Below are 22,585 nucleotides of genomic sequence, written 5' to 3'. Positions count from 1 at the left end.
CACACTAGGTAAATGCTATTTCTCTTTTAGTTATTGATTCAAAATAGAGTTCATACAATATTTTTTAATTTAATTTTTATCCCACCTTCATTTTTTAAAAAAATAAATAACTCAAGTCAGTGAATGTATCTAACAGTCTTTTCCTCTTTTGTTTTCCCCACAACAATAACCCTGTGAATTTGGTTGGGCTGAGAGAAAGGGATTGGTCCAAAGTCATCCAGCTGTTTTCATGCTTAAGCCAAGACTAGAACTCACAGTCTACCAGTTTCTAGACCAGTATCTAAACCACCATATTTCTCTTCTCTTCTCTTCTCTTCTCTTCTCTTCTCTTCTCTTCTCTTCTCTTCTCTTCTCTTCTCTTCTCTTCTCTTCTCTTCTCCCCTCCCCTCCCCTCCCCTCCCCTCCTCTATCCTATCCTATCCTCCCCTCTCCCTCTTCCTTCCCTTCAAATCAATTACAGATTTACGTAATTATTTCTGTATTGTTTACAATACCGATACTGCATAGTTAGGAAGGTTTGCCCTCATTCTTATGCTCCCTTTATGGGACAGAAGAGTTGGTAAGAGATGTTATCAATTTCATATTCTGTAGTACCATAAAGTAGAGATTTGAAATAAAGAAATCCACATTGGTATTTTTTAAAAAAATCCTCTCCTTTGTATAGAGCCTTCACATTCTACAGAGGAGCAAACCAAAATTGGTTGCCCCTTGCTAAAAATATAGGCATGGAGCTATAATTCTTATTTGTTTCATAACTATATCCCAGATGACACATGTTTATATGTCTTTTCAGTACATTGTCTGCTTATATTTTGGCCCTTGAAATGATTTTATCTTTTTTTTTCAAAGCAATCTACAAAAAGATGTGCTTGAAATAATTCAGGATACTGACAATGTACTAAAGGTCAGAGATAGAATGAAACCCAGGATGGATTGAGAGCAACAGGCTGAGAATTTGCCAGAGCCCATGGCTTTGTGTGGAGTGAGAGGGGATTGCTAATCCATAAAATTTGACCTTCCTTGTTTTCATTAGAATTGCTTATTCACCTCTTCTTGCTAATGAAGTGAGTAATGATCAAAGGAAATAAATAAATGCTTTTTTAAACTGATCTTGGCTTTTTATTTGGTGCCAAATTCTTCCATTATGGTGCTTTCCGTAAGTATTAAATAATTCTTCCCAGTTCCCAGAATCTCAAGTGATTTGGCCATTGGGAGTTCTAGGATTATAGGAGTTGAAATATAGCACATCTACGGCACTATATTGGGAAATTGGTGTAAGTGTAGGACTTTAAAAAACAAAACAAAAAACCCAGCAAGCACACAAACAGCAGGAACACTGAAGAGAAAGCCTATCTTGAAAGCAGAGGTGGTATTCAGCCAGTTCAGACCGGTTCACCTGAACCGGTAGTGGAAATCACGGGTGCCCCCACCCGCCCCACCTGCCCCGGCTCCATGCCATCCTATTTAGGCACATTTTTGAGGCTGGGTGCATGCGCATAAGATGTGCGCACAAGCAAAGCACATGCATGGAAAGCCGGGCTCATGTATGGAAGGGGCACATGGACCCGCGAAGCAAGTAGGTGTGTGTGCAGCGAACTGGTGGTGACAAAATGTGAAACCCACCGCTGCTCGACAGCATTTTGAAGGCATGAAATTGACAGTGATGCATGTTTATCTTCATTATCTGCATATGTTTGAGTAAAGAGCTTTTGAAACAGAACAACAGATGCTAAATAAATAGACAAATAAATAAACTCTAGCAATTGTCCGTATTTGTCTTTCCCTTTTCTTTCGTTAGTAGAAATTAGCAGTGAGAAAATGACGATATGCTTGCCACGGTCATTACTATTAACACTTATGTCTTTTTTTTTAAAAAAAAAAAGGTTACAGGTATACGAGGACGGCAGGGACAATCTGTAAGTATCATTCCTTCTTTGTAGAAGTGTGAATAGTTTCTTAATATTTTTAGGAAACAGTGATCACTTTTAATGATAGCTTAACTTTTTTTTAGTACTATGGGAAAGGAAGTATTGTGGAGAGATGGGGAATCCTGGCAGGATTATTGCCATTACTTAATGATGAATCTGTGGCTTTGGGAGAAATTGTACATTAAAATCCAGTTATAGGAAGACAGATATGGATTTCTTTATCATTGGCTTTGCCAAGTGGCAAATTCTAGGGTACCTTATTGCCTTGCATAGTGCGGGCTACCTTGTTGGGACCCTTGCAATCATTTTTATGGACTGAGATTAAGAGCTGAAGTTCTTTTTTTCCCCACTCCATATAACAGGGAAAGATTAGCTAATTTGTTTGTCATTATCAGTTTTCTTGTTAGTTCCTTAATACCGGTAAGTCCCAGAGGCCAGTAGTTCTTATCACACAACTTAAAAACTACTGTGACAATGTACAGGTAGTCATCCACTTACAAATACAATTGGAATGTGAATTTGCTCACTAAGCAATGCAGCCATTCAATGAGTTATCACATAACCAGAGTTGATGTTATGTCCATTTTTACTGCAGTTATGAAGGAAATCATCTGGTCATTAAGCGAATCACATAGTCAGATTAAGCAGATGTGGGTCTCCCATTCACTTTGCTTGTTGGAAGGCAGCTGGGAAGGTTGCAAATCACAATCACTTAACTGCAAGATTTTGCAATTACTATAATTCAAGCTGGTTGCCAACTGCCCTATTTGCGATCATGTCACAACAAGGGTGGTGCAACAGTCATAACTTTGGGCATGAGTTGTGAGTCACTTTTCCCCAAGACTATTGTACTTTATCAAGTATGCAACAAAATGTATGCATTTATTGTTTAATTTCAAATGTGTGGCATTGTCACCATTTTATTAAATGTCCATAACTATTCTAATAATTGATTTAGGGACCACCAGGTTCACAAGGACCAAGAGGAGCTCGAGGGCCCAAAGGAAGACCGGTGAGTTGGAAAGCATTCTTCCAAGAACAATTTAATAGCACTTAGCAATAGCATGTAGACTTACATACTGCTTCACAGAGCTTTACAGTCCTCTCTAAGTGGTTTACAGAGTCACTGTATCACAACCTCGGAAGGATGGAAGGCTGAATCAACCTTGAGGCGATGAGAATCGAACTGTCGAACTGCAGTCAGCTGGCAGTCAGCAGAAGTAACCTGCAGTACTGCATTCTAACCACTGCACCACAATGGATCTCTATTGATAGGAATAGATTGCTATTCCTTCCCCAGATGCCCAAGAGGAAATGTTTTGGGGTCAGAGCCACCTAGGTTTGGCTTCTGTTGAGAGACAAGATCAGAGGTGGGTTCCTCCCGGTTCCTCCCGGTTCGGCTGAATAGGTAGTGACTCTGCCGGGCACATGACCGTAGCAATTCTACCCTTGGCAGTGCCATCTTGATTTTCTGTTCTGCACATGCGCAGAACAATCTTCATTGAAAAAATGTCATCCCCCCCCCCTTTTAATGTTGTCCATATGCGCAGACCGTTTTAAGTGCAAATGCCCATGCAAAATTTTTCGGGTGCCGAACCAGTAGTAATGCCGGCAGGAATCCACCCCTGACAAGATGATTACAGTGTGGTTGCATTCTATAATGTTTGGTTCCTAAATATAAATGTGTGTTTTAAGAGTCATTTTAAGAGTCAATACCAATATCATGAAAGCAGACAGAAGAATATAAATGCATTTCATTACTTTATAAAGTCATGTTCTAATAATACAAACAGATGTAAAACCTACTACCTGAGTGTCCCAAAGGTGCTTTTTCAAGAGGCTCCAGGAAAGCATCATAAACACTCATAGCAATAGCACTTATATACCGCCCCATAGTGCTTTACAGTCCTCTGTAAGTGGTTTACAATGTCAGTATATTATCCCCAACAATCTGGGTCCTTACTTTACTGACCTGGAAAGGATGGAAGGCCTTCAACCTTGAGCCGGTCAGGATCAAACTCCTGACAGTGGGCAGAATTATAGTAAATGCACTGTAATAAGTATAAATGCACTGCTCTTAACAGACTCCGAGAGATGCATGTGGGAATCTTTCAGCCTCTAGCTCCCTCCAAATCTCTCACTTGCACTCTGTGATTCATTTTTATCTCCCAGACTTTGCATTCTTTCACATACAATGAGTCATATATTAAACAGTTCTGAACTTCTGACATTCCATGAATGATTAAAAAAAAATCAACCTCTGATAATTAGTCCTCAGAAAAGGACATTTCCTATTTATCCTTGGTATTTCTTTTTTCAAAAGATGAAGTATCGTTCTCCCCTGCCGGGTTAGAATATATCATACCATATATAGCAGTTTAGTCTGCTCTGGATTTTTTAAAAAAGGATAGCAAACATAAAATTTCCAATCACCAATTCAAACTTAAGTATATAAAACATTCCAGTCACCAATTCAACAATAAAGGGAGAACAATAGTGATTAAGCGTAATAATAAATTTAGAGGTATAAACCAGAGCAATTCATGCTAGGAACCAACAAATAAGTATAAAAACAGGTACAAACATACTTTGACTGAGCATGAAAAGGCCTCCAATGCTAGCAATAGGGAAATATTTCTTTGAAATCTCTGAAGTGAGGGCCATCAAAGAGAAAAATAAAACCTCTCTTGTATCTTTCTGATTAATGGAATCGAGATAAGAGCCACAAGTGAAATGAGATGAGGCACTCCTTTCAGTTTGTAGCCTCCAAACTACTTAGAATTGTAAGAGCCAATACCAATATCATGAAAGCAGACAGAAGAATATAAATGCATTTTATTACTTTATAAAGTCATGTTCCAATAATACAAATAGGTATAAAGCCTACTACCTGAGTGTCCCAAAGGTGCTTTTTCAAGAGGCAATTGAACTTTCTGGTTTTTCTTTGAAGATGTTTCACTTCTCATCCAAGAAGTATCTTCAGCTGAAGATGAAAAGCTTCTTGGATGAGAAGCGAAACGTAAAACCAGAAAGTCCAATTTCCTCTTGAAAAAGCACCTTTGGGACAACCATGACCTGGATGACTGAGAATCTCCATAGATTACTACCTGAGTAGTAGCAAGCAGAATCTCCCTTCAGTGAAGATATGGTCATTCACATGCACATTGTTCTATAGAGGTCATGTCATGTACAGTCGCTCATGTGAAGGCTGCCACACACAATCCTGCAGTGTATGGTCACATATATATTGAGGGCACTATATATTCTCCATGTAGTTAAGTCGCCCTGTAAATAAAAAAGGCCACATCTTTACTGGTATCACAGCACGGCTGTGGGGAAAGATCTGGTTATCAATGCTTCAGAGGTGGGTTCCTACCAGTTCGGACTGCTTTGGCCAAGTAGGTAGTAACTTGGTCTGCCACACCCCTGAACTGGTTCTCTCGGCGGTGTGTAGACACTGCCATTTTTTTTGCATTTTTTAGTACTGTGCATGCGCGCGCACACGCAAGCGCGTCCCTGAGCGAACTCGCAATAGCAGCAGGCGAAACCCATCCCAACCCATACTTGCATGTTAAACTCAAAATCTATAGAACAGGAGGGTTATAACATGGCTCCATCTGGTTAAATAGTCAGATTAATGCCACAGTATCTTCAGTGCTACCTCCCAGGACAATCCCAGATGGGATCCAACCCTTGTGTTGAAATATGAAACATGGAATTTGAGAGAAGTCTTCAGTGAACCTATGATTAGGAAGGAATTTGTAATACTTGCAAAGAGGGAGAGGATGGGGAAAAGACTTTAACTAGGAAAGAAGAGAACGTTTTAACCAATGTAGCTTTTCAGGCAAGTCATACCTCTTGAAATTCCCATTTTTGTAGAAGCCTTATCCTACGTGATACCAGCCTAACTACATCTTTTTCATTAGGATGAAAGGGAGGAGGTTGCTTGAGAACTTGGGATAGGAGCTACTGAAGTTTACTGAAGCTTCCTCTTAAAAAGATGCAGGAAATACTACTATGCAACACTTATATCACTGCCAGTCATTTATAGCATTGTACTGCTGTCGAATATAGCAGGCTGATTGACCTGATAACTCGACTTACATTTACTAGATTTTTAGCAGGAATACGCAGTTTAATCTAATCAATTTTGACCAATGATTCATAATATCTGAAAGGTACCACATTGCTAACTTTTGAACTCTGTTATAGAGCTGCATTAAGAGCTGATATATTTAGGGAAATATATCCATTTTGTTTGCATAATAATATAATAATTATTCTCACTATCTCTAAGAGATCAATGAGAATTAAACGTATGTGTGTGTATTGAATTAATTTATATGAATGAATAATCCAGTGACTTGACAATGTTACCATTGCTGAAATATTTCTCAAATACATTTAAGTATTGAGTAAGAGGTAGTACAAGAGTATGTGTGTTGAAGCGCCATCTAGTGGCTTTCTTCTGCAAATACTTGTTTATAAGTTGCCTTGAATTGTGGAAATAATTGACATAAGAGACCAGTATGGCTTACCTTTAGTTAACTGATTTTCCAAATCTTCATATGTTTCTCAAACAATTGAGCCATGAGCCATCTTTTTTTTTGAAAAAAAAATGTCAGTTTTCACTTCAGTTGTATTGATGATCTTAGAATTTTGATTAAGTATTTTTGTGGGTAGCTATTTCTATTTTTACTCATTTACTGTGGTGTACAATTTTACATACTCAGCATAATGTCCACCAATAAACTGCAATGTAACACTAATATTTAAAGAAGTAACATATAGGCCTTTAACCTGAAACCATAGATGTTTCTAAGATGTAAAGGTATAGAATGGAGTGGTCCCATCTCCAATTTCCATATTTCAGAAGATTTGACATTTTGATATGAGAAGATGAAAATTCTTACATATTTTAAATTAATAATCATAAGACTGAAGGCTTAAAAGCTCTTGACATATTAACTTAAGAAGCAGGTATTAGAGACAATATACACACCAGTTAAGTAGGTTACAAAGGAATGATCTTTATAATTTACATGCTGATTTTTTTTTTTAAAAAAAATCAGAAATCAGTGAAAGTCTGATCTCCTCAAACCAGGTTTTACTTGGGCAGAATAATCCAAAACTTCCACTCAACCCTAACAGAATAAAAATATGGGAAAGACTTGGCTGGGGGAAGGGGGTCACAATGCATAGGCTGGTGGGGGGGGGGGCACATTTATCCCATATGCTTCATTAGGCCTACTGAAAGTTCCAAGGTGGTGGGTCCAGCATGGAAAATTTCAGGAATGGGTATTATGACTTTTAAACTTCTAAATTTTAAAACTCCCAGTTTCCCTAAGAGAAACCCAGATGTTTTACCTCACACTAGCTTAGTTAAAAGCCTAGTAAAGCTGCTGTAAAGCTAGCTTGAAGCCAGGTTTTTTTATGACAGCTCACTTTTCCTGATTTCTCACCAAAATCCCTTAATCTGCAACTTTTACGAAATAATTTGCTAAAAGGCGGGTTAATCATTTCTCCCCTCATATTATTTGCATGAGTATTAAAACAAGTAGCACTTAGATATTCTTTCCTTGACCTGCTTTATTCAGCTATCAACTTTATTCATTCATTTTCAAAGCAGTAGAGCAGTGCATAAATGGAGGAGGCTGCAGAATATATTAGGTTACCAAGATACTTCAGGTTTTATTCCAGATTTATGAAATATTTGCATTAATTATTTTGCGATTTTTCCAGCTGTCTTCTAAACAGCCTGTTCTACTTTTAATATACATTCTTGCTCCATACTCTCTGCCAATATAAATCTGGAATGGTATCCATAGACTTTGAGATATTTCTCTGAATTTATGCCTGCATAAATGGAAATAAAAGCTGCTTGTGTGCATGCCTGTTTGGATTTAAACCTTGTGGAGATGCAAAATATGCAGTTTTGCCTTTGTTAAGTAAATATCTGAAATCCACAAAATTAATTTCCTGGTATAAATATTAATTTACTGCAATTTTAACATATGATATATCCGTTCCAAGATTTTTTTTTCTCTGTGAAGGTCAAGGATTTGCGTTGGAAAAAACACAGCTGATAAAAAACTCAATCCCCAGATTTATTATTCTTCCGGGAGAAAATGTGAGAGTTAAATTAGCGAAATCATTTATTCAGGGTCTTGTTATTTAAAAATGTATTACTTTGCAGTAAGTCTGGTGCCGATTCCATTCCATTTTTCTTCATGAGATCTTTTAGTTCACGGGTGTCAAACCTGTGGTATCATGTTGCCGTCATGTGATATATTGCAACATTTTCCCACTTCATGGAGCTGGGGTAGGCGTAGCCTACATGTGATGCATTTCGTCCATGGGCCACCAGTTTGACAGCCCTGTGTAAATTTATCATGTGAGATTTCATTTAGGTTCTATGTAAAGACTATTGGTAATTTAATGCAGTTAAAAGTCCATTGGAACACTGTAATTGTGGAAGTAAGTTTGTGGATGCATCAGTTGTTGGGCCTAATAATTGAAATGATTTATACACTGCCTACTTGAGGGATATGTGTGCTTTCTTTAAATGCACTTTATATCCAATCTCTTTTTAGGGTGCCCGTGGCCCTCCAGGAATAGATGGGGAACCTGGTGTACCTGGACAACCTGGTGACCCTGGACCTCCTGGACAACCATCCACAGGACCAGATGGCATAGGCAGAGTGAGTGACAGTAGTAATTAACCCCATTTCTTACATGTGCATGTTGTGGGAACTGAATAATAACGGAGTACACAAACTGCTTTGCAAACGTATCAAGTTAAAATGTAATTGGTTAGTTTGTCACAATGTACAAAAGGCTTCACACCTGAAATGTTCCTGTTCAGAATGGATGGTTTGAACTTACTGGTGGTGGTTGCAGATAATCCTTGACTAATGAACATCATTGAGCCCACAATTACCGTCGTCAGTCATGACAATCATTATGGAGGTTACCAGGAGACTGCGGCTGATTTTGCAATCCCTTTTTTTTTTTGGCAGTGATTGTTCAGCACGGCGGTTGTAAAGTGAAGGCTGCAATTGTTAAGCAAATGTTGTCATCACTAAGCAAACACCACAGTTGTTAAACAAATACTGTGGTCATTAAGCAAACCCATTGTTCGTTATGTGCTATTTTTTTTTTTTTTTTTTGCCAGGAACTGGAAGTAAATACAGATTTCTGGCAAAAGTGACATAAATGGCAGTCCCATGATTGGGATGCTGCAAATGACCATCAATGTGGGCCAGTTGCTGAGTGCTCAAAATACAGACGTGTGACAACAGTAGGGTGGATGATGTAACTTCGAATCCAAGTCATAAGTCCCTTTTTCAGGGGTCTGTCATAACTTTGAACAGTTGGTAAACAGCCGGTCATAAGTTGAGGACTGCTTGAATTTGAAACTCTTCCAGAATGCTGAAAATAAACTTTTCTTGAACTCAAAACCACTGTGGACAGGCCATGTCAACCTGAAAATGTTTTCAATTTGGAGCATTTTCCCATACTTTCCTAATGGGAGGCGGTGTGTATCATGTCATCCCTACCCTTTGCTGAACTGCCAGACTTTAGGGATAACATTTCATGAACTGCACTCCAAATTTAACAAAATTCAACCTGATATAATTAATAAAATCATGTTCTGCAAGTATCATTTTCCACCTTCTGTCACACACACACACACACAAAAATCACAGTGTGAACTCAACTTTTGGATTTGTTGAAGGGTATATCGAAATCTTTTGGAAGTCACACGCACTATGCATTGCTGTAGACATGTGATAAAATAGCGATGATTTCCTATGGACTGCCATCAGATTACTATTAATTATACTACACCTTTATGATTCTTGATAGGGTTACCTCATTCCCACCATCCATGCACATCAATAGAAATTTATATTTTCTCTTTTCTCTGTGTGACATTTCAGAGGAAAGTGGAGGTTCCCAAATTTTTTGCTGCAACTGTCACTGGGGATTTTTATAACTATTACTATCTCTATGCGGCCACTGCCACTGATTACAATCTTTCTGTATAGTTTTGGGCAATTTGAACCTCAACAAGCCCATGGATCTTAGATGCAAAAAGGAATAGCAGAAATATTCCTGCCCCCTCTAGTGCTTTGGAACAAAATAATCTTTGGGGCTGCAGGGTTGTTTCAGGGGTGGGCTGCTGAGAGTTCACAAGGGTTCGAGAGAACCTCTAGCCAAGATTTGGGAGAACCCCCAAATCCCACTCCTGGCTGGCCCCTCCCCTCCCAGGAGTCCCCATGTGGTCCATTTTGGATGCAGGTAAGTGCAGGGTGAACACTGAGGCTCGGGGAGGGGAAAAAACGACCCTATTCGAAGTTCGGGAAGGTCAGAAATGGGCCTATTTCCGACTTCCAGAGGGCCTCTGGAATCTGGGGAAGCCGTTTTTGCACTCTTGGAGGCCCAAGGAAAGCCTTCAGAGCCCGGGGAGGGCAGAAATGCCCCCCTGTGGTGCAGGAGGCCAATTAGGCCACACCCACCATGGTCACACCCACCCACAACCAGGCAGAGAACCCCTTGCTAAAAATTTTGGAGCCCACCCCGGGTTGTTTCCTTGTGACTGTAAAATTTATAACTGTTATTCATAATGCTTAGCGGGGCTTATGTCTTTCAATGATACCCAATTTGCTTGTGACATTTTCAGAGAATTGGATCAACAAAAAAGAAGCATAAAATATTAGGAGTCATGCAAGACAAAGACTATTTTGTTTGCTTGACCAGTTTCAAACATGTGCTTATATTAATATTTAACTTGGGCTTTTGTGGTTTGCAGAAAATTTGGTTATTATGGATTTAATTATAAAGCATTTCTTATTTTTTTTTATCATTATTTGAAAGAGAACAAAATCATCTTTATGGGGCAGGTAATTTGTTTCAGACCTTGGATAATTTAATTTTGCTAATTTCTCAAACTGCTGACCCTCAAACCTGTATGAAAAGATAATATGTTTTGTTTTATTAAATATGGCACATCTTTGGAAACAAAGGTAGTCTGTGCTATGGGAAATTCAGAGCTGAATTCAAATGATTACTGAATTTTGGAAATTAACCTTAAGGAAAAACATAAAGCAAATATATATTCAACTATAACAAAACTTGTGTTTCTCTACAAGGACTATTAAAATGGGTTGATAAAAACAATTTAATAACTAGATGGACATGCCATAGCCAAAAATCTGAATGAGGATCCAAACCACAGAGAAATGTAACAAACTTTTTTTTGATACATTTTAGGTTTAAACTGTCTTTAAATAGCAAAAACACAATACAATGAAACATTTTGGCTAATGTGCTCTTGCCTCTTCATAATTGTTACTGTGTCCTGAAGCTAAAATATCCCTAGAGATGTATGGCCCTTGGCTGACAAATATTTATCAACTTGTGATATAATACTCAAACATTACAGTAAATATAGTTACACAGTTGAACTTGACTGAAATATTGAGAAGAGAAAAGTGGTAGATATGAACAAGAATTTCCTTATCCAGTCATGACATTGGGGCACTTCTGTTTTTTCTTCCATAATGTAAAGCTATTTTTTTTTAAAGAATAAATTTTTTAACAAGATGTAGTGTTTATTCATTTGTAAAGACATTAATAAGCCTCAAAGAAGGTTAAGCGTTATTTTTCTCATGTTTTTAAAGACAAATGAACTACACAATTCAATCACTTTTGAATTCATCATTGCAATTCTCTGATAAGGGGAGCAAAAATGCCTTTCGTACATGTCTTGAATAACGGAACTTCTTATGTTTACAGCCATTTACCTCTCAGATGGCAGGACAAGATGATGCTTTTTCACACATGATGATGCCTGGTCCAGTGGTAAGGATTGAGTTGATTAATGAATTAACAAAATGTATTATGAAATAAATACTGAAAAAATGAAGGTGGAACTGGATGGATCTTATAGCACAGTAAATCCCAGCAGCTTTATACATTGTGGTAGAGTACTTGTCAAACAATAGGAGAGATGTATAAAATGCCTGGGGTGATCTGGGAACTCTACGAACAGTGGCATGATGTAGATACTATGTACATAGTAGATAAAGCAAGTTCAAAGTATATTCTCAGTTATTCTATTTTTGCATCCCAAATGGCCACAATTCTTCTTGTAGGAGGCTTTTTAATAGACATATATTGGTAAATCTGCTCTGTGAAACACAAGAAGATAAACTTTTCTCAAGGTAACGTTGACTCTAATTGCCATTGTTTCCCACAAAAATGGGAAGATCAAAAAGTAGATTCTGAAGGGATACGTTGTCTAGCTCTATGTAATGCCACCCCATTCTTCTATGGTCCTCAGGATATTTTTAAGTATTTATTGAGAAGGAATTAATATTTCCTCAAATATTAATCAAAGAAACTGATATCAGAACTATGGAGTGACATGATAGTAGTGTTCTAATATTTGAGGGACTGCCACAAAGAAGAGGGGTCAATCTATTTTCCAAAACACCAGAAGACAAGACAAGAAACAATGGATGGAAACTAATCAAAGAAAGAAGCAACCTAGAACTAAGAGAAATTTTACTGATGGTGAGAACGATTAACCAGTGGAATGCCTTGTCTTCCAAAGTTGTGATGCTCCATCACTGGAGGCTTTTAAGAAGCAATTGGATAGCCAGTTTGGATTGGAACAGTATAGGGTCTCCTTCTTGAGCAGGGGATTGGACTAGAAGACCTCCAAGATCCCTTCCAACTCTGATATTCTGTTATCCTGTTAAATGCTTTTCTGAACTTTTCACTCTGTAAAACAATTTGCCATTATTCTGTGCTCTATGTGTGGTAAATGGATTGTGTTTGCTCTTCCCATTGCAGCAGCTTTCATAGATTTAGATATCGGGATTGAAATTTAAAGTCAGAAATTATAGGCCAAAAGACTAAAGACGAAATACTAAATATCTAGTGAATTCTAGAAAAATGAAAGATGGACAATGTTTTTCATTTAAGGGGTCGCACATTTTTTATAAAATGAATTTTTGCCCCTGAAGAAGCAACCTTGAGAACAATTTAAAGGAAAATTTGGAGATCTTTATGCCAATTTTTTAAGGTAAAATCACATTACCTAACTTTCATATTTTGCTATTTGAGAACAATCAACTTTAAACTACCTGGCTGTAGACTGTCCACCTTTGAAATGGATCAAGGAGTCAATGCTCATTCTAGTCCAATTCGCCTGTATCTTTTCAAGAGCCCATTTCAGTATTAAACTGCAAAAACACATATACAAATATGCATATGCAATATAATTTTAATAGTAAAGTAGGTTGTTAGTAATATAAAAACACCTTATCACAAAAATTGCCTAATTAAAAGGATATACATATTCCTAATCATTATTTTAAGAAATAAGAATCAGGTTGACTCACTTTAAGTATGAGCTGCATAAAAAAATCAAGAATCTCTAAATGTTAACAACCCAGTTGAGCTTTGCCTTATATCATAAATAGAAATGATACAGGGAAAATATTTAAAGTTTTGTTTGTTAGATATGTAAATCCAAACCTAAGAAAGAAATTATATATGTATATGCTGGCACTATAAAAGTTCAGGTATTTTATGTGGAAAAAACATGTTGCTGTTTTTGGAGGCTATACTCCATAATGTATGAAATTTATGAAACAAGAACATATTAAACATAATAGTAATAATAGACTAGATACTGACTATTGGAATTAAATAAATTTAATCAACTGGAGAATAGTAAGAGAGATTATAGTGCAGTATGATAACAAACAATATTTATTTTTATACAGGTGACTTGAATGTGCTTTATATGAGAGAAAATAATTTACATAATTTACATAATTTTCTTTGCACGTTGTCTTTTTAAACTTATTTTGACAGCATGATGCCTACATGTTGGTTTTCTGCCCTAGTTCTCATTATTATTTGATTAATAAGCTTATATGTCCTTCTTCCTAGGGGCCGGTGGGTCCAAGAGGAGCTCCGGGTAATCTCGGGAAACAAGTAAGTAGCTTGTTTCAAAAATATTTGCATGTAATTAAAATTATAATATACTGACCCTATTTGGTGCCCTCCAGGTCATGCTGACTTGTGGATAATGGAGGTTAAAGCAGATGTGTTTGATGATGCCCTATTTGAGTAGGCTGACTTAAATTTACCATTAGGGAATATTTTTGAGTTTATACATTCCATGTCTTCTCATTTTACAAAGTGATGCCTGAAATCATTTGTTTACATTTTGTTTTTCTTCACAGTTTAAGATATATGCCCGAGTTATCTTAAAAGTTGTTGAAATAAACCAGCTTTACAACAAACAATGTAGCTTTAAGCTGGCTAATTTCAGGAATAAAACCACAGTTAATATTATCCATAGTTTATCTTCAAGCAGATGTACTCACAACTCTTGCTTGCTCTAAAGCAGAGGTAGTTCGGATCTCTACTTAGGAGCAGCACTGCAAATAGAAAGTTTACTTTCCATAAAGCTTGCATGACAAGTACAAATGGCATGGTGAGTTATAGGTTTGCCCCTTGTTCTAGTTCAGCGATGGCGAACCTTTTTTGGCTCACATGCCATAAATGGGGGGAGCGCAGGGTAGTCGTGTGCAGGCGTGCCACACCCATAATGCAATGCGCGACCACCTCAGTGCGCATGCACGCACTACAGGTGCTCCCCCCATTTTTACATGCTTTTTTCGCCCTCCCCAAGCTCCAGAGGCTTTATAGGCGCCTGGGGAGGGTGAAAACAGCCTCCCCCGCCCCCCCGGACGCCCTCCGGAGGCATCAGGGAAGCCTCCAGACAGTCCCTGAAGCCTTCGGAGCGCTCAAAATGATCCTCCAAGCAAACCGGAAGTGACCAAACAGTTGTTAGTGAGATTTCATTCCCTAAATCAGTGATGGCGAACCTATGGCACGCGTGCCACAGGTGGAACATGGAACCATTTGTCAGGGCACGCAAGGCGCTGCCCTCTCAGCTGGCCAGCACGCATGCACGCGCTGGCCAGCTGAGTTCACCCTTTTTAAAAGCCATTTTTCACCTCCCAACGATCCTCCGAGCAAACCGGAGGTGAACCAGAAGAGGATCGTTTTGAGCGCTCCAAAGGCTTCAGGGACTGTCTGGAGGCTTCCCTGATGCCTACGGAGGGCGTCCGGGGGGGGTGGGGTGGGGGAGGCTGTTTTCACCCTCCCCAGGCTCCTATAAAGCCTCTGGAGCCTGGGGAGGGCGAAAAAAGCATGTAAAAATGGGGGGTCATGCCTGTAGTGCACGCATGTGCACTGGGGGGGATCTTGCATTGCATTATGGGTGCGGCAAGCCTGCACACGACCCCCCTGCCCTCCCCCCACTTATGGCACGCGAGCCAAAAAAGGTTTGCCATCGCTGCCCTAAATGCTCCCTGGAACAATTCACTTTTTAATAACTAGAAGAAAGCCAACAAAGGAGAAACTGATCATACTTCTGGAAGGAGGCTGTTCCGAAACACAGGCACAGCAACAGCAGCACCTGTATGCCTCTGCCTCCTCATGTCATAGAAAGGAGGCAGAGGCATACAGGTACTTTAGATACTGTGTATCAGTTGAACAGGTTGAAACAGGTTGGAGAAGAAAAAGCCATTCAGACCTTGGTGCCAAGTCATTTGCCTTTTAAAAGTTAAGTCCAGCACATTAAGAGGGATATGGGAGAGTTAGGGTTTAAAAAATAGGTGTCACAATCTCATGTCAACCTGTACCAGCTAACAAGTGGAATGTTGCATTCAGGACCAATTGAAACTTCCAGGGAGTTTTTGAAGCCCCATGCAGAGTACATTGTGGCAGTGTAGTCCAGAGAGGTAAATACTGAGGGCATTAGTCCTCCTTGAATTCCAGATAGAGTTGGAGCAAAACAATATTCCTTACCCCCAATCAACCAGCCACAGCCTCTAAATTGCCCATTGGCCAGGAATCTCAGAAAACTTCCCAATGAGCTGCTTTTTCAGGGATAGTGCCATTGTATCAAGAGTCATGGCTGAAAACCTCAAAGAATCTTGGAACAAAAGTTAACTTGTTTTGGTTGGGTTCAATTTCAGTTTCTTTTGTCTCACAAGCTCTAGAGATGATGAAAGAATGTAATTATTTTTAAAAAATTACAAAGTAAGAAAATAGGATTATGGAAAATAACATTTTGGACCTAGTCTATCTTAATTCTTATATTACATTTATTTTTGTGGATTGTTTTCATTAATTGATAGGCTACATCATTGTCCTGATTTGCTTCATTTCTAATATATATGCATCTATCTATCTATCTATCTATCTATCTATCTATCTATCTATCTATCTATCTATCTATCCATCTATCTATCCATCTATCTATGTTTTAGGGTCCTATTGGCCCCCCAGGTGCTCCAGGTGAAGTTGGTGACCCAGGATCCATGGTAAGGTCAATTATGCACATCCTACCTGGTGGTGGGGAAATAGTGTAACAGAGATTTATAAGTTGTGGTACGTCACAATTTCTTCAGAAGTTATGTTGATCAGTCTGGGAAACAAATTTCTTATCAAAATAGCCGTATATAATTTTGATTGCTTAATTTTATGTTGTATTTTTTTTTTGGATTAAGCATTTTAAAATGTCATTAAACTTCTTAATGTAACTGTAAATTTGTATCTTTTCTCTACTAGGGTTCACCTGGTGTTCGTGGCCCAGAAGGTCCTCCAGGAAAGCCTGGTGAAGATGTAAGTTTTAAAATAGATTTCCCAACAGTAATGCTGCTGTGCATGTTACATAATAATCATCAGGAAACATTCTTAAAATCAGAAAAGTTTATTTAGCAGAGCAAGGAAGCTTATGTCAAGGCAACTATTACCCATAAAACATTTGTTTTAATAAAATAAGATTCTGTTCCATTTGTTGAAAGGATCTTAAACACTAGCAAAAGAAACTTCTTTGGTCAGGAAGTTCTAGAGGGAAACAGTCACTAAACGAAATTCTGTTTTTCACTTCTCTGTTTTAATAATAAAGGAAGCATTTATGTTAAAAACATATCCCCTTCCTTCACCTGCTAACTTTCATGTATGTTGAGATTCAACATCTATAGGCTCAAAATTCTGGGAATTTGTTCCTGAGATGTCCAGAGGATATTAGATTGAGGAAAGGCAGCATAGTCAACCATATAATAATGTGATGCAACTAAATTTTGATCTAGTTTCAGTACTAAATTGAACATTTTCAATACTAAATATTCCCTCCCTAAATGGGGAGGAAATTATTTTTATTTTATTTTACACTAATCACTGACATTAATGGCTAAATAATACTGCAACCATTTCCACATATATGCAATGGTCCATTAAAATATGGAATATTGACTTATCCTTAGTTGCATGAATACAGTGGGCTTGATCCAACTATTATCCTCTGGTATAATGTGGTACAGAAGATTATTATAGATAGTGGGTTTTCAATAAAATAAAATTATGCTTTATGACAGTGGAAGTCATTCCTGGGGGTGCAAAGTCACTTTTGTATAACACTTAATGTCGATATTTAGTTCCTGTTATGCGCTATACATGCATGCATGCACGCACGCACGCACGCACGCGCGCGCGCACACACACACACATATCTTTCTTATATAGTACTACAAAGCTTAATCTGCTATTAGTTTTTACTACAACCAACCATTTCATAGTGAAACAGCCTTCATTAGTTACTACATTCTAATAGAACTTCATTGTCTCTTGGAACCTTGACTTACCTGCTATTGCGGAGGTGACAATTTCAAAGAAAAGACAGGTACACTTATTATAAATGACTGGAGTATTACATGTAGGTTAACAGAAACCTTGGTTGGTAACAGTTACACATATTTATATGTGTAAGATATATATGGGTACAATATTCAAAATGCATTAGTTTTGAAGAAATAGACTTTCAAGAGTTTCTCACGCCTTCAGCCTGAATGACAATAACATGTTTCAGAGAAAAGAAACTCTCTGATGTGCAAGATATTAGAACTCTATGTATTTATTTACTAAACACATTTTAGGGTGCCTAACTCACACAAGGTGACTCCAGGTGACTTACAACATTAAAAACCACAACATGTAACCAACTCCCTCCCTTCTTGGCAGCAGCAACCCAATCAGATCAAACATTGCTTTTATTTTGTGGTTTTATGACTTTATTGTTTTGTTCTTTTAGGGTGAACCTGGCAGACCAGGGCAACCTGGGGAAGTTGGATTTCCAGGATCTCCAGTATGTACAATTAATTGTTTTTCTGAACAAACCATACATTTAGAGTTGGAATAAAATCTGTAAAGGATCCTAGACTGCACTTACACAATGTATATGTGTCATCAAGAAGTGTACCTTTTTGAGACAGAAAAAAAAAGGATCTTGGAATCCTAGTGAACAACCACTTAAAAATATAAGTCAATTGTGTGCTGCATCTGTCCCCCCCCTCCCTCAAACCCTCCCACAATGCAGGGTACATTAACAGAAGGATGAAATCAATATCACGTGTTAGTATCACTTTATAATGCCTTGGTAAGATTTGGAATATTGCATCCAGTTTTGGTCACCACAATATAAAAAAAGATGTTGCGACTCTAGAAAGAGTGCAGAGAAGAGCAACAAAGTTGATGAGGAGACTAGAGGCTAAAATATATGAAGAACAGTTGTTGGAATTGGGAATGTCTAGTTTAATGAAAAGAAAAACTAGGAGTGACATGATAGCAGTGTTCCAATATCTAATCAAAGAAGAGAGGGGTGTCAACCTATTTTTCAAAGCACCTCAAGGCAAGACAAGAAGCAATGGATGGAAACTAACAAAGGATACTACCAACCTAGAAATAAGGAGAAATTTCCCAACAGTGAGAAAAATTAACCAGTGGAATATCTTGCCTCCAGAGGTTCTGAGTGATCCAATACTGGAGGTTTTAAAGAAAAGATTGGAGAACCATTTGTCTGAAATGATATAGGTTTTCCTGCTTGAGCAGAGGGTTGGACTACAAGATCTCCAAGGTCCCTTCCAGCAACAGCTCAACTTATATTACTACTAAGCATAAAAACTTCAAGGTCCTGATAACTCACATTTTTTCCATGATGTCCTTCACAATTTATTTTATTCATTAATAAAGATAAATTAAAAGAAAAAAACCTCAGATAACAAAATCCTTTGAAAATTTGGACAAATAAGTAAACATTACAAGATGCAAATATTTTTGAAGGTAATGACTAATCATTAATCTCAAGCCATTTCAAAGACCTGTAAAAGACTTGTTTCTGGCAAGTTTTGGAAGTCAGCATATCTGGTGAATGATCCGCCCTGGGGAAAAATGAACAGAAAAGCTAAGACACTTAAAATCAAGCAGTTTGGGTAATGTTTTAGTTGCTTTCTGATCAGATCACAGGAAAGAAAAGATCCCCACTTACTAAATGATAGTTTCCCCCACACTCTTGAAGAAAATATGTTCAACTCTGTAGGAACTAAAAAGCTTTCACAGGATATTGTATAACAGGTTCTGCCATTTCATTCCACCCTCTTTTTTGAGATTATCATTTGTTACTTCCTTTGAAGCTTTTCAAAGTTTTTTTTTAATTTAAGCATAAGCAGTGAAATTTGGATATAATTTTGCATCCCGAAGCTAAGATTTTGTAATGTAGAAAACTCAGGTGTGCATTGTACTAATGCCAAAATGTTAATTTGTGGCGTCTACAAATGCCTGTTTATTTACCCTTTAAAGTTGGTGGCCTCCCTTCTTTATTTTATCTGTGAGCCTCGTTCTTTTTCTCCTTTGCCAAGTACCTCAAAACTTCTCCCATCATTCAACTTTTCTATAATTCTCCAAAACACCTGAGGGTAGGACAAGAAACAATGGGTGGAAACTAATCAAGGAGAGAAGCAACTTAGAACTAAGGAGAAATTTCCTGGCAGTTAGAATAATTAATCAATGGAACAACTTGCCTCCAGAAGTTGTAATTGCTCCAACACTGGACGTTTTTAAGAAGATGTTGGATATCCATTTGTCTGAAGTGGTGTAGGGTTTCCTGCCTAAGCAGGGGGATTGGACTAGAAGACCTTCAAGGTCCCTTCCAACTCTGTTATTCTATTCAATTCTTAGTTTCAGGGCATATGTAACTGTAGTATTTATATGTGATGTTTTCCAGTGTTTGTTTATCTCAATCCTCATACTTCAATCTGTTATCTCTACTTGCACCAAATATTTAATATTTTCCCATTTTCATTTCACAAAGAACCTAGTTTAAAAAAAATTGGACTGGCCTTCATCAATTGGTGTCACTTTCAGGATTCTGAAGGTTAAAATGTGATAGATTATATATTATCACATCCTTGCATCTGGGAACTTAATAATTCTGCCCTTATCATCTCCATTTTGAATGTCCTTGTCATCCACACATAGTCAAAAGAAGAAGAAAAAATCTTTATTAAATGCTTCTTCTGTACATTATGCAGTATGTAATTTGATATATACTTCCAGGGATGGAAGAGATTTTTTACTGCACAAATGTGCTTGGTAATTAAAAAATGTCATGGTTAAGGCATTCAGTCCCTAATTGCTATGTTAAGAAGCCACTAAGAGAAATATGGAGAGAACCATATTTATCCCTGCATATCTTTCTTACATGCAAAGCCTATAAATGGTTGAAATGACTATTGGCAACTTGCAACTGTGGATAGACAGGTGGTAGAAACATCTATACCACAGGTGTTGAACTTGATTGTGTCACATGATGTATCATGACATTTTTGCCTTGGCGGAGCCGGGGTGGGTGTGGCCTGTGCATAATGCATGTGGCCCATGGGCTGCCAGTTTGACACTCCGGATCTACATATACTATGGGGACAGGAAGAAGGACTTCACTGTAGTCTGACTTGAAATGAAGAAGCATCTTGTTTCATTATATAATTGTGAATTTTCTCATTCTGTTTCAGGGAGCTCGAGGTTTTCCTGGTACACCAGGTCATCAAGGTCCAAAGGGCCCTAGAGTAAGTGTTAATACATCTTCTTTCCTAATGAAGCAGTTGACATGTACTCTTTTGCATTTTTTTAAAAAAATCTTTGCTTCTCCCCCCCCCCCCCCACTTTGTTTGCTTAACGTGGCTTCAAAATTATTTGTCTGTTGTTGGTTTTTTGGACTGGATTTATATGCCACTGAAATTGATGAGTTGATTTATATTTACATCACAGGGAGAGAAAGGACTTGATGGCCCTAAAGGCGAAATTGGAGCCCATGGATCTAAGGTAAATTTTGTACATTTTTTTTTTGCCATGTATTAAAGTAGTATTGTTCTATTGCTTCAACTTGTTATGAGGTGCATTGTATACTTTTAGAAAAGTTATGGAAGAAACCTTCACATCACGATGCATGACATGTTTGCAAAAAAAGTATATCAAAAATAATTATTCAGAAACGGCATAAATCTTGCATGCCGTTTAAAGGCAAAAAAAAAAAAAAAAAGACCCTGGTTTTATCATGTAGTTACTTACTTACTTATAGTAAGGGTAGAGAGGAAAAAAAACAAGTATTCACTAGAAGCCACTTAGAGTTGGTTGAAAAATTGACAATATACAAGTAAATAACAAGTAGCCAGTCAGACAGGATCCTTGAGTTCTTTATGTTTAGTAATAGACAAAATAACAATATTCAGCATTATTAGTTCTATTCAATAGAAGTAGTTCTAGCAGGGTTAAAATTGAATAAATATTCACTTTTGCTGACTTTTGGTGTTTCATGGATGGGTTTAAATAAGCTCAATTCATGCATATTGTTGCTTCTTCCTGATTTAGAAGAAAGTTTTAGTGTGATAGATTTACTTTATCCTTGTGTTAATTTAACTGCCTTCTTTAATCTAGATAAAGCCAGAAAGAACTATATGTTAAGAGTTTAATCAAAGTTTTCTTGTAGCTAGGTGACAAAAATATTGCAGAGAAACTTACAGAAGGGTGCTCTCAATGTTGCAGTTAGATGAAATTCACATATGACAAATACTGGCAAAATGAGTGCACCCTAATTTTACTTCATTTGGTCCTATAGTTCATGGACCAGATGTAGCATTAAGAGCCATTTTCATCTGGTCCACAGCTGTCTAGCCTGTGGAATAACTAGGCTTTTAAAAAGTTTTCATTGGCAACAGTGGATACCTTTTAAAAATATAACCCTCCATTTGGAGACAATTGGGATGGAATAAATTCCTGAGAAGAAGGAACCATCCCTTCTAAGGTATTTAAATCTGTCCTCACTCTCACAAGGCCATCTAGTGTAAACAATACATTTCATGTATATATTAGAAAATGTCATTGAAGGATCAGTAGAAGAAGAAGGAGAAGCCATCAAAATGATACGACGAACCCTCACAAATATGTAATATTTCGCTTGGAATAATTTCCAACTATCTTTTATTTGGAAGAATTTATATTTTACTGACAAATAAATTCAACACAAAAATAGTTTGTCATGAAAGCGACTGCCTGCAAAGGCACCTGGATGGAGGCTGAAAGGTGAAAACAGAAGCAGTATGCTCCGTCCCACATTTGGCTAGACCAGATTGCCCTGATAGACTGGTCTCACAGGACCCCTCTCCCCCCACTTCTATTTGGAATGTATATTACATTTTAATTTCATTATATGATGAAGGATTGTTGCA

At 37.6% G+C, this 22,585-nt stretch overlaps 1 protein-coding gene across 3 annotated transcripts in view; it reads left to right on the top strand.

Moving 5' to 3' along the window:
• Positions 1 to 22,585, top strand: part of COL5A2 (collagen type V alpha 2 chain) — a 185,110-nt gene that overhangs the window by 99,046 nt on the left and 63,479 nt on the right. For all 3 annotated transcript variants that reach the window (XM_081935800.1, XM_081935799.1, XM_081935798.1), the window contains exons 5-14: positions 1,884 to 1,916; positions 2,887 to 2,940; positions 8,522 to 8,629; positions 11,730 to 11,795; positions 13,899 to 13,943; positions 16,295 to 16,348; positions 16,596 to 16,649; positions 18,118 to 18,171; positions 20,873 to 20,926; positions 21,129 to 21,182. In XM_081935800.1, the coding sequence (XP_081791926.1) occupies positions 1,884 to 1,916; positions 2,887 to 2,940; positions 8,522 to 8,629; positions 11,730 to 11,795; positions 13,899 to 13,943; positions 16,295 to 16,348; positions 16,596 to 16,649; positions 18,118 to 18,171; positions 20,873 to 20,926; positions 21,129 to 21,182 (576 nt within the window). The remainder of the gene's footprint in view (positions 1 to 1,883; positions 1,917 to 2,886; positions 2,941 to 8,521; positions 8,630 to 11,729; positions 11,796 to 13,898; positions 13,944 to 16,294; positions 16,349 to 16,595; positions 16,650 to 18,117; positions 18,172 to 20,872; positions 20,927 to 21,128; positions 21,183 to 22,585) is intronic.

The sequence above is a fragment of the Natrix helvetica genome, assembly GCF_964273705.1.
Source record: "Natrix helvetica genome assembly, chromosome: 1".
NCBI lineage: Eukaryota > Metazoa > Chordata > Lepidosauria > Squamata > Natricidae > Natrix > Natrix helvetica.
The sequence above is the reverse complement of the archived record's forward strand: the minus strand, read 5'-3'. Positions and strand labels throughout refer to the sequence as shown.